Raw genomic sequence first — 18,200 nt, forward strand, 5'->3', positions numbered from 1 at the left:
GTGCGACAAAGATGGGGAGAAGGCACAGCACCCACAGTTGAGTTTTCTAAGGAACAGACTGGGGAGGCTGAAAAGCCCTCAGGAGAGCTTTGTTTTGCTCTAAAGATAGAATTCCCAGCATTTTTTCATGCCAGATGTCCTTATTTTAAAAAAAAAACAAAACAGCAAAGTTTCATAAATGGTTTGTCAAAACTTGCAGAAGACTTAAGAGACAAACAAGACCTAGGGACATCTTATGAAGGAACTTTTGTACAGGTTCCCTCTCCCCACTTCGAGCATCCACATGGAGCTTCCTACTGACTGACGGATGCTCTCACTGGGTTTAAGACACATCAACCTCAAACACACCAAGTCTCTGCCTTCCTAGGTTTGCAAGTCACCTAAGCTTGGAAACTCTTGCTGTAGCTTACTTGACTTCACTTTCTTTGAACCGACCTCCCCTCTCCCCCAGGACTTATCTGAGCATTCTACAAAAATCATATTTCTATCTTATTCTATAAAATGGTTTTTTTCCTTCCCAGTGTTCAATCCAATCTGTAATGACTTTAATTTGCTCACATTTAATTGGCTGCTTCACCCATTAGAATAATTCCTGTGTGCACTGTTTTCTTGGCCTTTGGGGCTTTCAGGCCTGTTGTTTCTGGACAATAATACATACTCAGTCAAAAACTACATTGCTGGGTTTTTCCGTTTAGCTCTCCCTTCATTGTGCTCACGCATGCTACTTCCTAAAGTGTATGTCCTTTCCCCACTCACTGTATATCACAATAGCTAGCATGTTTTGCCGTTATCTTAGATCATTAGGCTCGCTGCTATATAACCTTTACCCTATAACTTAATCTTTACAATAATCTCTCAATATAGTTAAGTTTTTAAACAGCTACCTCCCAAGAGAGGAAACTGTATAATGTGCAAGTGGTGAAGCCAGGACTCGAGACTAGTTTCTCAAAACCAAAACAGTGCCTGATCACGGGCTCACTTCCAGTGAGGGCACAAATTCTAGTTAGGAAGTCCTGACCCACTTTTAGCTATCTGAATTTACATCTGCTCTAACAAGGCTACGTCCTCGCCTTAATTTCAAACTTCCCTCCCCTACCGGACCACTTTTAAGTGATGGAGACACAAGAGGTAGAGGGTAGTGGAGGAAGATGTGGGAAGACGTGTAAGCGCTGGTAACTTACTTCTCAGCGCCCAGGTAAACCAGCACCTCGCCGGAGACAGGCCATTTGGAAGCTGAAACCAATTCCTGCACCCAGCAGTGGCTAAAACACTTACCTTAACCGCCACCTCCGGAGCCGAGTCCACCGCCACTGTCAGAGAGGGCTTTGCTGAAGGTGATTTGGTCAAGTGCATGAGAGAGTCGGCGGCTGGCAGCGGACACCGACTGCCCTCACTGTCCGAGTCCGATTCGGACCCTGAACCCGAACCATACGAAGCAGCTAGAGCTGCAATCGCAGCGGACATGACTGCAACAGATCCTCTGTGCTGTGGTCAGGCCAGGGCGGAAGAAGCAGCGACTTCCAGGTCCTGACAGATTGCCAAGAAACACGTTGTTTACCTTCTTTAATAAAAAAATCACTTAAAACCTCTTTGAAAAAAACTTAATGATTATTACTATCACCGGTAAAGTACTTGAGGTTTGCAAACATTTATCTAGAGAAGCACAAGAAAATTACAACTACATATAACTTTCAGGACCTCGTTGATTAAAGACCCTGTTCAGAGATACCTTTGAAGCCTCGAAGTCCTCCACTCCCGGCGTGCAGCGGGGCGGGAAGCGCAATGCACCATGGGAAATGTAGTTTGAAGGGAGGAGGCGGAGTCAGGCAGAGGGGGGGGTCAGCCTTCGACCCCGCCCCACAGAGGATGGTTCATTCAATTGGATAGCATCTTCCCCCGTTCCCTAGCCCAGCATCGTTCTCTCCGGCCCCCTCCCCCAAAGTGCGGATTGGACAATACCACGGAGCCCGAGGACAGGGGGAAGCTCCGTCCTCTTGCCCACGGACGAGTAATTGCGCGGAGGGTGAATCTCCCGCCACGGCGCCCTACGACCTGCGGGGCTCAAGCGGAAAGTGCAAATCTTAAGTCCAGAGACCTGGGACCCGCCGGACTCAGCTCCTGGGAAAGGTTGTGGGGCGAGGCGGAGAGCACCCCGCGGCTCCCCCTGCTGCAGGCTTGGATCTCCGCGCCCGGTTGTGGAGCGTCGCGCGGGGAGGGGGCGGCGCAGGGCAGCGGCGGCTCGCGGTGTTGTTCGCTCGCGCGTCGCGCGCACCGCGGCTCGGGCGACCAGTGGGCGCCCCCGGTGGCATTCCCGGCGGCCCGGCGTCTTAGCCAGTGCCCGGCGCGGCTTCCACCCCGCAGCCCGACGCTCCCGAGGGCCTCTCGGTGGAGTCCCAGCGCGGAGCGGGACCGGCGACCGCCGCCGAAGCATGAAGAAGGGGTAAGGCGCGAGCCCCCCACGGTTTCACGGTGAGCACGAGTCTGTCAGGATTTTGTCCCTTTTCTTCCCCGGGTCCTGGCCAGGGAACTGTTCTCCACCGGCCGGAGCCGAGAGGGGCGTGCGTGAGAGCCCGGGTCTGCAGCGGCGGTGGCGATGATGGGCGCGCCGCCCCCGCCCCCATCCCGGGCTCCCCCGCGCCCGCCGCCCAGCAGCCCGGGCTGCGCGTGGAGGACGAGGCGCGGGATCTCGGGTGCGGGGACCAGCCCGAGGGTGCTCCGGGTGCAGCGGCTGCGGCTCTCACCTGCGGCGCGGGGCTCGCGGCTCCCACCCTGCCGCTCCGCCCTCCAACCTCGGCGCCGGCCAAGGCTGCAGCCCACCGCGGAGCCCCGGCTCGCCCTGCGTGCCAGCCGGTCTAAAAAGCGAGCTCTGGCTGCCGGTCTTTGCGCCTCGGCTCCCTGTGCACGACCACGGCAAAGCGAGTGCAGGCATCCCTTTATTTTCCCGTTTGAAAAGGAAGGCAAAGCGGTTGCCGGCTCTTCTCACTGGGAATCGGGAGGTTCCTCGGACAGAGTTAGGGAGACGCTCCCTGGGCTCTGATGTCGGCAGGACTCGCCCATTGTGCCACCCAGATAATTATTCAACTATGCAGCATCCATTGCACCTTTCCCATTTTTCTTTTCCCCTAGCTACAGCGTGCCCCCTAGCTTCCGTACTCTGACACCTTCTCTTGCACTTGCGGATGATGAACTAGAATAATGGTGAAAAGAAAGCTCATCCGATCCGAACACTCTCTGCTCTGTGAACGACTAATTGATTAATACCTAGCTGGGATAGGTACTTAAATACAATTCATTCTAACCTTGTCCTTTATTATACAAAACGTGCCTAAGTCTATTTACATATTTTTCTTGACGTTCACGTATTAACGAAGTCTTGTTTCTGTTCAGTAATCGGTGTGATTAATTTAATTACTTGTTCACTGCGTTGATGTTTGTAAATTTAATTTGGTAAAATTTCATTTTTCTAATTGCTGATAGCGGCGTAACACAGTTACAAATACAGTCCCGATTGGAACTCGCAGGAACAGTTTATCCCTGGTGATCCAAGTTTCTGTTAAAAAGCATTTTTATTTATTCTGAATATTTTTAATAAAACACTTAATACAAAATTTTGTTTTGAATAAAAGAAGTTTTGTATTTCATATTTGTAGAATATTTTATTAACTATAGTCTTCATTTGAATGAAAGGAAGGATTTAAAATGGGGGGTCTTAACTCCCTGACTTACTTGTATTTTACTTTTCAGTTAGCTATTTTTTTTTTTTTTGGTTTTTCGAGACAGTATATTTTATTGCTAGTTATAAATTTTTTCCTTATTTTTTTCTAACTTTGATCATGGATAAGTAGATCCAGTTTTGCATACTTTACCTTAAGGATGAAATATGCTTTTGAAATGTAAGAAACAAACATTAGTTACCTTTTAAATGCTATTATTTAAAAATAAATTAGTTGCCAGAAACGTCTCTTTTTCCTTTTTCCTTTCCCATCTTTATGTGCTTAAGCTCATTTTGTTAATTCTTTTGATAAAATGGGGTTACACACAGACATGCAGGAATTTGAAGGTGTAGTGATTGTTTAATGGCACTTGCAATCAGCAGCATACATATATAAGTTGATGGTGTAGAATCATTACTTGATTAGGAAAGACCTTGCAGTTTCCAAAATGAACATCTTTGCCTTGCTTTCCTTATGTGTAGATGGGAGCAGTACTCAATCCCACAAGGTATTATGCATTAATTCGGAGATGATATTTTCATCGTACTTTTAAACTCATTTTAACTATTTTCATTGCTGAATCATGAAAATGCCTCAGTATGTTTTTCCATGGCACCTGAGAATGGCTGGTTTACATTTGATTTTGCTTTGGCAAGATGGCTTTAACTTGGAAGAATTTCTTATTTCTTCGTGGTCTTTAATTTTAGACTGCGTGCCTACATGTAATAATTACAGATGTACTGATAAAAGTGATTGGTAACAAGTAGAATATTGAATTAAATTCGCAGAGTCTAGGAAATGTTGACGATCTTTTGATTAGAAAATATTGGCTAACGATTCATAATTGTGATCACTTGTAAGATAACCTCCTGTAGGGCAGCTTTTTCACTAGGGTTCATAAATATCCGTATATCAAAAAGAGACGATGAGTTACTATGGTATAATCTCTAGTTTTTGTTTAGTTTTAAGAATAATTTATCTTTTCCAAGGCTTGATCTTCATTTTAATAGTAGAGAATATATTTGATTTCCTTATTAAGTGATTGACTCTTTCATTTTCACAGCAAAAACTACTGTGGAAAGACTGTATCCTTAAAGCCTTTACTCCAATTGAAACTTTTGGTTACTTTGTGGGAGGAAGTTATATGGATGAAAAGTCTCTACAATCTTACAATTCATTTTACAGTTCATTGTATAGCTGATTTTATTTTTTGAAATTAATTTGATTGCATTTTTATCATGTTTTCTTAAATATAAAGAGCTGAAATTTAACTTTTTTCTTTTGGGGGGGGCTTTTTTTGGGGGGAGGGATAAAGAAAAGCTCTCGTCTTTTTTGAGCTCTGGGGATAAGAACTACTCTGTGGTTTACCGTCACAAATCCAAAGGTGGTGGCTCTGCGTTTAACAAATAGCAGGGGATTCATCTGTGTTCAGCAAGCAAAAGGAGCAGCCACCAAATGCAGGATTTAGCAAATACTTTATTTAATAAAGCGGTGTTATCTCTAAAGAGAAAGAAATGTTTGGAGGGTTTTGTAACATCCACTTTAGTCCCCGTACCACATGTTCCAGAGCTAGCACTAGACACCGGATGAAGTAGATCTTGGCACCCTACATGAAAAGATGCTAATGATCTTGCAGTGTGCTTCCTGAAAATGGACATTAACACGTTCGTTTCTGAAATTATCTTTCTTTATGACTTCAGTTTTCCAGTGAGGCTTAATTAAAAAGATGTACATAAATGAAGTCTTGTGCTTGCTTATGTAACAGATTTTAAAAATAAATGGCTTCAAGAGAGAACCTCATAAAACTAAGCATTATATGTTTTTATTTATTCCATGCAGATTATAATTTTTTAATTTTCTCTCTTCTCCATTATTTTATTTTCTTTGTTCTCAGTGCTGGGGATAAAATCCAGGACCGCTTATGTGCCAGGCACTCCACTGCTGAGCTATATACTTCCTGTTCTTAATTTTGAATCTTGAATTCCTATGGGTTGGTAGTCTTAACTTTTCCTTGCATTATAAAGTCATACCATGTGGTAAGACTTTGTAGTAGTTCCCCTTCTCATTCCTGAGATAGAGTTTAAAGAATTAACCGAAAAAGCTTAAAAGAGGGGAAGATGTATTTTGCTTAGTTTGAAGGGATGCTGTCCATGCAGGTGGCGCGGTGGGGGTGGGGGCGGCATGGCGGCAAGATTGTGCAGCAGCTGACCGGAGGAACGAGAGGTATAGAGGGAACCCCGTATCAAAGAGGGAGGGAAATGTTGGTCTCCTTTTCTGTTTTATTCAGCCAGGATCTGAGTGCCTGGAATGGAGTCACCATCATGCAGGGTGGGTCTCAGTTATCCGTCTCTGGACCCTCCAGAGGTTTGTGTCCTGGGTGATTACACATCCAGTGAAGTTCCTGGTGAGGATTAACCACCACTGGCCTAAAACGCCTTTCTCAGAGGCCGTGTGCTTAGTGATGAGACACAGCCCGCTAAGAGCCTATTCAGCGCCTGATATACTGGAGTTACATGATTATGCCAGTAGTTACAAATTTCTAGGAAATTATAAAAATTATGCTAACAGCTACTATAAATACACGAAAATGTTTAAAGTATTTATAGTGGTATTTGGCGATTCTTTGGTCTTGTTGCCTGTGGCCGCATTTTCAGGAGCTTGCCTTCTTTCATCCATCAAACAGGAAGAGGAAGATATTTCGTGATTTTCATGTTGCTGCACCTCCTATGGGCCAAGATGTTAGGGCACGTGGAGGGGTGGAGGTTCTTCTTGTGGTTTTTACTTCTTGAGGGTCCCTGTTGGTTTCTTCCCTAGAACAGAAGTCTAAGGTGCTTAAAAGAATCTGGGGAACCCCCCTTTCTCGTGAGACGTTTTCCTTTCCTAATATTTCTGCCTATGCTCTCGTCAGGGGCTTCTTCCTTCTAGATCTATTTCTGAAAATAACATAGTTCTAAACTTTTCTTCATACGCCTCCTTTTAGAAACACGATGTTTAATTTAGTTCTCACGTTATTAATTTTAATAGGTTTTATTTTTTTATTATTTTTTTTTATTATTTTTTGGTTTTTCGAGACAGGGTTTCTCTGTAGCTTTGGAGCCTGTCCTGGAACTCCCTTGGTAGACCAGGCTGGCCTCGAACTCACAGAGATCCGCCTGCCTCTGCCTCCCGAGTGCTGGGATTAAAGGCGTGCGCCACCACCGCCCGGCTTTAATAGGTTTTAAAGTAAGCTCTCAGTATAATCGCATGGCATGCCTTAATAGAGGTGTGGTAGGGTTGGAGGCAGACGATGCATTCTGTTGTTTGTCTGTCCGTCCCCACCACCCCTGCTTCATTCTTATGTTCCTAGTGCCTGTTTTTTGGTTTCAGCTCAGTGGAGTGAGTGGGTGTGATTTCTGCAGACTGGTCTGCTGCGAGTGGAAAGCGCTGGGTGTTGTGAGGAAAGGAATCACGGACTATCTGTCACTTAAACGGGAGTATTTGCAGGTCTTTAATGAACTTACTTGGAGATTAATGATATTCAAAGGTAACGTATAGCATTTTCTATGAAGCGGGAAGGAAGTACGTTATGCTTGCTTTATATGCAAGTCACTTCATGGAGCCTCTTACATTTACTTTCTCAGATTGGTGTTCTTGAGGATTTTGTGGAAGAGTGAAGTCAGCTGAATCCCAGGTTGTCTTGGGAACTGCCTTCTCCCCGTTCTTCCCAACTACGTCATTTGGACCTTTCTGCCTATCCTCTGCTCACTTGCAGTTGGTTAATCTGGTAGTGGCTGTCAGTGGGTTTCTCTGTAGCTTTGGTTCTGCTAAACCAGTTATTTCTTCTTTATGTAAAACAAGGGCTGAGGGAGTGCTAAGCCCAGGCGTGTTGCTTGGTAGGAGCTAGTCTACAAGAGCCTGGTTCTACAAAGTAATGGACCTTGTGTCTGGTGATTTAAACCCATGGAAGTTTTAAGTTTAAACCCAAGGAAGGTTTAAGGCAGTCTGATGGCTGGATCCGACTTGACTGTTGAAGGAGGCCGTTGGAACACCAGTCACACACAATCTGTTGAGTTTGTTATCTAGTTACTTAGACCAGGTCACTTAGAGGTTTTTTCCTCGGTCCCTGATGCCCAAAGGGAGAGCAAATCTGTTTTCTCTCCAATTGTCCAGACTATAGATACAAACTCTTGAGACACCTAACGACTGTTTTCTTGCCATGTAGACCAGGTAAATAAATGGCCTTACAGGGGGCAGCTAGTTTCCTGTAGGACAGTGTATTTGTCCATGGTCCTGAGATTAAATTCACCAAAGATGCTGATTTTGTTCCGTGTCTTTGTTATAGGTCTTTATTTTTGCATGAATTGGTTGGACTTGTACTTTAGATAGTTGCCAGCTACCCAAGTGTTCTGTCTTAGATAAGGTAGTTCGTTGGAGGTCACATGACTAATAAAAATGGAGTGGATTTCAACAGAATGTGATTTTCAGTCCCTCTCTTCCTACAACTCTAGACTGTCAGGAGTGTCATTTCTTTGAGCAACTCTGCAGCGTGGATCTAGATGTTTATGTCTCTTGAATTTGAATAATGAAGTCAGCAGAGCTCTTTTTCTTCTTTCTCTCTCTCTTCCTTCCCCCCTCCCTCCCTCCTTCCTTCTTTCTTTCTTCTTTTTGTTGTTTTTCGAGACAGGGTTTCTCTGTAGCTTTGGTTCCTGTCCTGGAACTAGCTCTTTAGACCAGGCTGGCCTCGAACTCACAGAGATCCGCCTGCCTCTGCCTCCTGAGTGCTGGGATTAAATGTGTGGGTCACCACCGCCCAGCAACAGATCTTTTTGAATGTATCAAATAGTCACCTGGCTTCTTGCTATTCTTTCTCTTGAGTACTCTAATTGACTGATGCTTCTGCATTGATTAAATCAGCTTAAAAGAAACAGCTTTTGTGTCAGAACATAGATTAGCTAGTTTAGTTCTTCTCACAGAGGTTAAGAAGGCTCTTGGGATTTTTGCTTGTTTGTTAGTTTTCAGATTTGTCTATGAAAATAAGGAATTTCGTGTTTTAATTCTTAACAGAAATGTCTTCTGTCCATTTATTATATTTGTCCATGTTTGGTAATTTTTATAACACACTTATGCCAACAAATTAAGTAGAAAGTGAAAAGAAGTGAAGCATTTGTATCCTAGTGGAGAATAAAGACTAACCATTTCCTGAAACCAAAATAAAATTTTTCTGATAGACTTGGAAGTCGACCAGATTCATTGATGTTTCCAGACCGCGCTTCTGTGACCTCGCTGATTCCTGTCTCTTTGGTTTCCCATTTTTAATTGTATTGATTTCTGTCCTTTTCACTAGTTTCTTTCCCTTTACTGCAGGCACGTTTACTTGGTTGCCCGAGTTGAAGTTTGAGTTAAGATCCTCCTTTCCCACTTCTCCTTCTCCCTGAGCTCCCAACCCTCCTGCCTCCTCTTCCAAGATGTTAGAATTACAGGTGTAGCCTCCAGGCCAGACTCCCTGTATTTCCCGGTTATCATTGTTTGGAGGTCTCTCAAAAGATTTTTGAAAACATATTTTCCTTTGGTTCTGAATATTTAAAGACTTCATTTGAGACTTGAACTACGTTATTCAATCTCCAAATATTTTTGTATTTTCTGTCTATTTTTATGCTCTCTTTAATCTGATTTGTTTTCTGAGAACATATATTGTGTAGTTCAGATTTGAAGTTTTCCCAAGTGTACTTACGACCTAAAACATTATCTCTCTCAGTGAATGAACCACGTGAGCTAGAGAAGAATGTATATTCTGTTTGCAAATCGAAGTACTTTACACATGACATTTTGATCCAGTTGATTGATGTTATTTATTTAGTTTAACCATATCTTGACTTATTTTTCTGCCTATTGGGTCTGTTCATGACTAAGTGAGGCATGCTGAAGTTCCTACTATGCTGGTATATCTAACCATTTCTGCTGGCTTTCTGTCAATTTTGCTACATGTATTTTGATGGTCTGTTCTGAAGAACATGTACATTAAAAAGATAGTTGTATTGTTTCAGTAAAGGTATTCCTTTATCTTATGATGGTACATTTTAGAATTCCGGAGGGTCCCCCTCATGCAGAGGTGTCCTTTGTTAAGTCTAGCACTTCAGGCCTCCTTTTGGCGCAGCTGGCGTCCAGGCCATGCTTAGTGCCTTCCTTCCCCCGAAGAACTTGTCCTGTCACGTCTATCAAGTCTCTCACGGGGGCCAGATTCCATTTGTCTTTATTTGTCTGAAAAAGTCCTTTGTTCACTTTTGAATAAGTAAATACAAAACTTTAGGTTGGTGAGTTTGTTTTTCTTCCAAATTTTTCTCCATCCTTCCATTTTTAACCTATGCCTTTCTATCTAAAGTACATTTCTTGTCGAGAGTTTGTAGTTGGACCTTACTTTTTATTCTGTGAACATCTCCTTTAGTTGGTGTATTTGAAGCATTCATGTTAACTTAAAGTAATTAGTGACTGTTGGATTAATGGCTATCATATTTTTAGCTTATGTTCATTGCTCTTATACTTTGCTTTTTAAAAATCTTACTCTTTATTTTTCCTGACATTAATTGAACATTTTATTTGGTTCTATTTTTTTCTCCATTCCTAACATATCAGTTATATTTTTTAAACTTTCTTTTAATGGTTGCCGAGATTTTTTGGATACATCTTCAGATACTCTTAAGTCGACATATAAATACAATTATGCTACTTAACAGTTGGTTTAGATACCTTCTGTTTCCAGTTCCTCTCTCCTATCTTTTATAATGGTGGTGCCATTCATTTCCTCTAATGAGATCACACGATATCTTGATGTATTATTTTGAAAGAATAATTATCTTTATAAAGATTTTATTTTGCCGGGCAGTGGTGGCACACACCTTTAATCTCAGCACTCAGGAGGTAGAGGCAGACGAATCTCTGTGAGTTTGAGGTCAGCTTTACAAGAGCTAATTCCAAGACAGCTAGTACTGTTACACAGAGAAACCCTGCCTGGAAAAAAAAAACAAAATATAAATAAAGATTTATTTTTTCCTATAGTCTCTTACACCCTTTCTATCCTTATGTAAATCTGGCCTGTTTTAATGTTTTCTTTCCCTCTGCAGAAATGCTTTGTCATTTCTTGATGGGCATGTTTACTGGTGGCATATTCCCTTGGTTTTTATTTGTCTGAGAAAATAATTGATTCACTTTGGAGTGACTGAATACAAAGTTTCAAGTTGGTAGCTTTATTCTTTCAGAACTTGAATTGTGTGATTCTGCCCCTTGTTTGAATGGCTAACAATGAGACATGTCCAGTGTAAGTCGAACCTGTCTGTCTAAAGTCAAATAGTTTTCCTCTTCAGGATTTTTTTCCATGCCTTTCAGATTTTAATTTAGTTAATTAATGAGTGCTCAGAGTCCACCCGAAGGCTTGTCCGGGGTAGATAAGTGCTCTAGCACTGAGCTGCGCTCTGGCTTCCTGTTGCCTTCTGCAGTTTGAGGACCACATGCTTAGGTGTAGATTTCCTGATACCTGGTGTTCTTCATGGGTCTGCATTTGGTCCCCGCCACTGATTCTAGAAAACTTTTGTTTTGATATGTGCTGAATATCTTACATGGCTGATGTAATCCTCACAACAACTTTGAAAAGATAGAACTCTTACCTTTCCAGGCAGGAACTAAATTTTAAATATAGACCATGACAGAAGTTTCATAATTCTTGCCAAATATCAATGCCTTATATCTATTTCTGACTTGGGCTTTCTGTCAACATAGAGAAGAAAACAGAATTATTTTAATTCCCTTACTCAGTTGCAATATTGGAAATGGTTGTTAGGAATTAGTTCCAGAGTTTAGGTTATATGCAGCATACCAGGTCAGTTTACCATTAAAAGATTTAAATGAGAATGTCACTTGAGTTCTGGAGAAATGTAAACAGTTATTCACCCCAGGAGAGCCCTGACAGACCAAAGAATGGGTTCCAATTAAATTCCCTTTCTGTGATCGTTGGGGTTACTTACTGGAAAGTGGGTGACAAACCATAAGTTTATGAAACTGACCCCCAGTCCCAGTGCCCAGTCGGCCTTCCGTTTCCTATATACTCCAGGACACCCAGGACCAACCGCAGCTAGGGAAGGAAGAAGTGGTGACTGGGTCTCTCAGGTGAGGGTCTTCTGAGTTTCTCCCCACAAGTTTCCTCCCCCCAAGATGACGCTAACAGCTTCTTTATTGTAGCCTAGCACGCCCGGGCCATCACTATTGTTCTCCGTATTTTGTTGACTTGACTGTGGGCTCAGGTGTTCTGTAGATCATCAGAGCAACTCCAGTTCACACTGTGATGGCAATAATCCTGTCACAGAGGAAATACCTTCACAGTGACAGACTGCAGCTATTTTACCAGTGGTTTGCACACAGTCAGGAGCTGACTGACGGCCAGTGTGACTGTTCGGTGGGAAAGTCCTTGCCTCGTGAGCCTGACAGCCTGAGTTTGATCTGGACTCTGCACTGGAAGGAGAGAACCCACCCCCAGAAGTTGTTCTCTGACCTTCACGTGTGCTGGACACACATGCCAGCCCTGTCTCTCTCACATACACATCACATACCGAAAGCTTGAGTGAATTGATTAATAGGAGAATCTAATATTTGCTTTAGTTTAAAGATAATCATAGCCTAAATGATATGGTATTGTTACTATAAATAAATAGTTAATGCCAAAGGAAGAATAGTAAGTTTCCTTTGGGGACAGAGTGGAAAGTCATGGGTGGTGAATTTGGAATTTGGTTTGGGGTCTATTCATTTGGAATAGTGGCATGTCTTTTTTTGAGCTGTTTTTTTGCGTTTCTACAAATAATTTAGAGCTGGTAGTTCAAGATCTGGGAGAAGATAGACTCACAGAGAGAAGGGAAGAGAGTATGAAGACCTGGCACATAATAAAATTTGCCTCCGGGAGTAAATGGTTAAAACATGGGAGGAGGCCGGGCGGTGGTGGCGCACGCCTTTAATCCCAGCACTCGGGAGGCAGAGGCAGGCGAATCTCTGAGTTCAAGACCAGCCTGGTCTACAAGAGCTAGTTCCAGGACAGGCTCCAAAACCACAGAGAAACCCTGTCTCGAAAAACCAAAAAAAAAAAAAAAAAAAAACATGGGAGGAGGAGGGAAAAAAGGATCTTGAAGAGGTTGGAGAAGATGTGACGTGTTACGTTGTGATTGACTGCTCTCACGTAAACCCAGGCGAAGGCCCCATGTCCATCTTTGAAGAGAACCCCCAAAGTAGGAAGTAGGAAGCAAAGCAGAGGAAACTCTGCCGGTGTTTTGAAAATGAGAATGAAAGGAGCACAGGAAAGCCAGATGTTTAACGACATAGTGTAGAATATTTAGGTTGAAAGGGGCCAGTTCTAAGATGGAAATCTGGAAAGAACTGTTTAAGCGTGTACACAGGAACTTGGCATGCTGAGTGGGGGAAAGGTGCTATTCTGTCTTTAGAACCGAGAGTGGTGCTCATAGAGCCGCAGGGAGAAGGGTTACACTTCTGGAAGCCTTGTCTCGTCTGAATGCTAAAATGTGTGCTCTAGTCAGCAAATAGCACCAGCCGTGTTGAGGTACGAGAGTCATGGAGGGATGAAGAGCATCGCGCACTACTATGATTGCTCTGCTAGAAATATATTCTCTCTGCTTGTAAAAATAAAGTTTGAAATCATATATAGTAATCGAGTATCATAAAAGTCACCGTTTTATTGTCACGGAAGGACATGAACCAGAGTGTGTCTCTTAGTAGATTCCCCTCTCTCTCTCTCTCTCTCTCTCTCTCTCTCTCTCTCTCTCTTTTTTGTTTGTTTTTCGAGACAGGGTTTCTCTGTAGCTTTGGAGCCTGTCCTGCAACAGCTCTTGTAGACCAGGCTAGCCTCAAACTCACAGAGATCCACCTGCCTCTGCCTCTCAAGTGCTGGGATTAAAGGCGTGCGCCACCACTACCACCCGGCTCTCAGTAGATTTCTACATAAAGACTTCTGTTTCTTTCTTAGCATTAAAAAGAAAATGTACAAGCTGTAAAGATGACTTAGCACGGGTCTTGCAGACGACCTAGTTCATGAGTTTGGTTCCCAGCATCCATAGACCCAGTAGGATCCAAGGCCTTTAGCCCCTCTGGGCACCTGCACTTATGTGCACATATTCCTACAGATCACATTTTTTTTTAAGTGTTAAAAAAAATGTTAAAATTTAAAAAAAAAATGTTAAGTACAGACAAATGATATTACTCTTTCATAAATTGAACATGAAATTTAGCATATATTTCATATAATAGAGATAGATTTCTGAATTCTCTAATTGTGTGCACGCATGTGTGGTCTTGCTTGCCCTTGTGTGCTCCTGTGGAGACCAGATGTTGACATTGGGTATTTTCCTTTATCATTCCCAGCCTTTTGTGGAGGGAGTAGAGTCTCACTGGTCCTGGAACGAACCATTTCAGCAGGACTGGCTGGCTAGCTAGCACCATCACCTCCTGAAGTTCCAGGCTTACAGACACACCTCCGTGCTTGGCTTTAGGGTCCTGGGGACCCGTAGGTGCAAGCTCTTCACCCCAGTCCTCTAATTTTCGACAGCCTGGCTGTGCTGCCAGACTCGCACGGGACTCCTTGACTCCTCTCCCCTCAACCTCCTGCGTAGGGGCAAGTGTGTGTGCCCACTCATTAAATTCCCTCTCTGAAAGCCTGCTATGGGCCGGGCGTGTTGTCTCAAACCTGTAATTGCAGCATGTGTAATCCCAGCCTCAGGCATAGCCACTGAAGTTGAGCGCTGGCGGGGCTGCCATGTGAGAGGATGGTGTGTGAGAACGACCAGACAGTAAGCCTGCGAGAGAGGATTAGGTCCAGAAACTATCGGTTTAAAAAGAAAGAGTATTTATTTTGCTTTTCATTATTTAACTGTAATATTTTAAGTTTGTGTGACGTTGTACTAGTCATGTAAAACTTAAAAGAAAGGTGGTAATAGTATTGAAAGTTGTAATGGAATTTCATTTGTATCCTAATAAATAAAGATTACCCGAAGATCAGAGAGTAAAACAGCCCCAGTGGTCAGCCTTACAGACCAGGCAGTTGTGGCAACCACCTTTAATCCCAAAAACCACGCTAGTTTTCCAAAGAAACTAGGTGGTGCATGCCTTTAATCCCAGTGGGTGCACGCCCTTAATCCCAGCCCTGGAGAGGAATATAAAATGGGAAGAGACAGCTCTCAGTCTCATTCTGAGATTCCCGGAGGCGGGATCGCTGCCATTGTGGACTGAGGTAGAGGTAAGAGCCAGTGACTGACTGCTTTGCTTTTCTGACCTTCGGGTTGAACCCCAGTTTCTCTCTCTGAGTTTTTTATTAATTGTGCTTCAGAAAATTAAGACACTTAATTTGATTTTTCTGTTTGTATTTGTACCTGATTTTCATTTTCATCTGTCTTACGAACACTACGTAAGATACCGTTAACTGATACTTGAGGATGAGCAGAAAGCATGGAGGTCCTTTAATGTTGGGTTGAAGTGTATCTGATGGTAAGAAAACCGGGAAGTGGGTATTGCTAAGGATAAAATATCTAGATCATGTCTGAGGGATGGAGCCTTGAGACTGGGGTGGGAGGACAGCATGTAGTGTTCCGGAGGAGTGAGCAGCTACTCCTATCTCAAATGAGAAGAAGCTAAATCAGCTCGGTCATGATGGACCCCGCGACACGATCTCTTACAGTCCTGGGAATCAGAGTCGGAATGGACAGATTTAAGTCAGAACTGGAGAAGTCAAGTGACTTGCAAAGGAATTTTGCTGCTCAGGAGAACAGAGGTGTGGCTAGAGGGACAGATGTCAGCCCGAAAGAAATCTCGTTTTCTTGTTTTGAGATGGGTGAAATTATCACTTAAGCATTATGCTGATGGCAGTGATTCAGCAAAGGGGCAGCGGTGCAGAAGAAAGGATAATTAATCCTTACTGCTTAGATAGGTGTGGGGAACTGCCCTGAAATTTAACCACCACAAGAAAGGGTGTCTGAGGAGAAATGTACTTTTGAAATAAGTGTGTCATGAGAGATCAGCAACTTACCTACTATTTTATACATAGATTATTTTTAGTAATGATAACAAAGGCTTTAACCGCACTGTTTTCCGCTGTACAGCCACACTTGTTCTCAAGCCGGGCCTAGGATTGTAATGTGTTGACAGAAGGTGGAGAGCAAAGCTTTGGTTGGCTTGTGCTTCTCTGAATTTGCTATAGTCTGTTTGTGTCCAAGATTTTATGCTTGCATTTCTAGAGAGTTTCTTTAAAAACCGTTGTGCATACTTACAACACTGTCAACTTGACATTTAATAGTACTAACCTTAGGTCACTTTTATTTGTAGGTAATAGGAAGTAGTATTTCATAGCATGAATGTTTTCCTTAGTTGGAGTGATTGATTGTATTTGATTAGACGGAATTTTGAGAGTTCTGCTGAAATGTAATTGACACAATAACTGAACAGTCGGGTACGTTTAGCTTAGAGATTCCTGTAGGAGTCCGTCCTCCTGATCGAGCTAAGGCACCGTCAGAATTTTGCGGTCTTCGTCTTCTCCCTGCTCTTCCCACCAGTCCCACCCCTTCCCTAAGCAGAGTTAACCTGTTTGCGGCTGCTACAGGCTCGATTATTTAGAAGAAATGCCTAGCATGCATAGCTTTGTGTTTGGCTTCTTTCATTTAACAAAACGATTACAAGAGTTACTGTGTTGTTACTCCTATCCTTAGTCCGTAGTTTGGCTCTTGAAGGTGTATCTAACCTGGAATGGTGGCCTGTATATGAATGAGGAGGTGGATGCAGGAGCAGTTCAGGCCCAGCCTGATCTAATTGGGGAGCTCTAGGCCATTTTGAGCAACATGAGACCACACCTTCAAAGAAAACAAAAGAGATAAAGGTAGGATGTGTTGGGAGGTGGGGGATTGATGGAAGGTTGAAGTTTGGGGTGACTATGATCAGGTTATATTATATACTGATATAAAATTACCAAAGTTTAAAAGTATTCCAAAACAACCCCAAGATTCCCATGGAATACAAATATCTAAATAGTAATATAGCCAACCTACAACACTTGTCAGATAAAATGTAAACTGTTAATCTCTGAGTTGCTAGAAATATGAGATATTTTTACTTTTACTACATGTAAATGTGTATTTTCCAAAAAAGAAAATACATATAGAATCAACAGCAATCAATATTTCATAAGATTAAAAGATATACCTTTCTGAATAAAGTTAAGAAAGTACCTCATTTTCCAAGAAAAATAGATATAATCAGTAATCAATAATATTTCAAGATTAAAAAATACACATTTCTGAATAAAGTTAGGAAAATACCCCATTTTATGCTATTTTTTGATAAGTTTCTAAAATTAGCTATTTTGGCTTATTAAACTAGTTTCATTTCATAAAAACTTGCTTTTCTTTTATAGACCTTAGAAATTCTCTCTTTTCACTGCCTGGAAACAACCATTCTTAAAATTTTTGTTTTAGTATAGTTACTACTTTCCTGCTAGAAGGAGGATGTAACTCTGTCTTTGAAACTACACTTTCTGTCTTTAAATGATTGCATCAATCCCCTTTCTGCACACTGGAACAAACTCTGTGGAGAATCAGCAGGATGAGCCCCAGGTCTCAGGAGCGAACTGCTATTCGGATGCCTCAGTCAGGTCATTGCCCAGACCGACAGGCGCAGGCACTTGTAATAAATAGCTTCATGGTTGCAATTTAACCTGGTAACTTTCCTTTTCATTTTCTTTGATAAATTTAGTTTTCTCTTCTTTCGCTGTGCACTCTTCTTGGAGAATAAACTATGTGATGCTGCCCAAAAAGTGAATGCGAATTATTTTTACACTATCCATTGTACACACAGAAAGACAGAGCACACACAGTCAAACTGTGCTTCACTGTTGGGATAGGAATGAATGAGACGTGGTTTCTACCCGTTTAGAACTTACACTCTAATGAAGAACAAAGAAAGCCACATAACAACAAAGAAAGCCACATAACAACAACAACAAAGGATTACATTCACGTTAACAATGCAGCCAAGAGCTGTGTAATCTTAAACACAGGTCTTAGGGTGACCGAAAGCAGCTTGGGGAGGAAAGGGTTCCTTACATACACCCTGAATCACTGCCCATTGAGGGAAGCCAAGATGTGAACCTGGAGGCAGGAGCTGATGCAGAGGCAATGGAGGAGTGCTGCTTACTGGCTTGCCTTTCTTGGCTTGCTCAGCCTGCTTTCTTAACAGCGCCCAGGACCACCAGCTGAGGGGTGTCCTTACCCACAATGAGCTGGGTGCTCATTTAGTTCAATCACTAAATAGAAAATGCCCTATAGGCTTTTTTTCAGTTGAGATTCCCTCCTTGCAGATGACTTTGGCTTGTGCCACGTTGGCATAAAATTAGCCAGGACAACAGGGAAAACACGATCAAACTAGCATGTTAAGACTACCAGTAGCCACTCTAGGAAGGCAAGAATGGACTCAGGGAGG

The 18,200-nt window shown here is 42.6% G+C and overlaps 2 protein-coding genes across 4 annotated transcripts in view; one reads left to right on the forward strand and one right to left on the reverse strand.

The window, feature by feature from the left end:
- Positions 1-1,759, reverse strand: part of Cdc40 (cell division cycle 40) — a 52,954-nt gene extending 51,195 nt beyond the window's left edge. The window contains exons 1-2 of one of the 2 annotated variants that reach the window (XM_005363558.3): positions 1,730-1,759; positions 1,276-1,527 (exon numbers count right to left, since the gene is read on the reverse strand). In XM_005363558.3, coding sequence (XP_005363615.1) covers positions 1,276-1,464 — 189 coding nt within the window. In that variant the 5' untranslated portion in view covers positions 1,465-1,527; positions 1,730-1,759. Of the gene's footprint in view, positions 1-1,275 lie in introns of both variants that reach the window. The other variant, XM_013352387.2, reaches the window with a different exon arrangement.
- A 161-nt stretch (positions 1,760-1,920) lies between these two features.
- Wasf1 (WAS protein family member 1) overlaps positions 1,921-18,200 on the forward strand; it is a 48,236-nt gene continuing 31,956 nt past the window's right edge. For both annotated transcript variants that reach the window (XM_005363559.3, XM_005363560.3), the window contains exon 1: positions 1,921-2,469. The gene's annotated coding sequence lies outside the window, so the exon portion shown is untranslated. The remainder of the gene's footprint in view (positions 2,470-18,200) is intronic.

The sequence above is a fragment of the Microtus ochrogaster genome, linkage group LG9 (assembly GCF_000317375.1).
Source record: "Microtus ochrogaster isolate Prairie Vole_2 linkage group LG9, MicOch1.0, whole genome shotgun sequence".
Lineage (NCBI taxonomy): Eukaryota > Metazoa > Chordata > Mammalia > Rodentia > Cricetidae > Microtus > Microtus ochrogaster.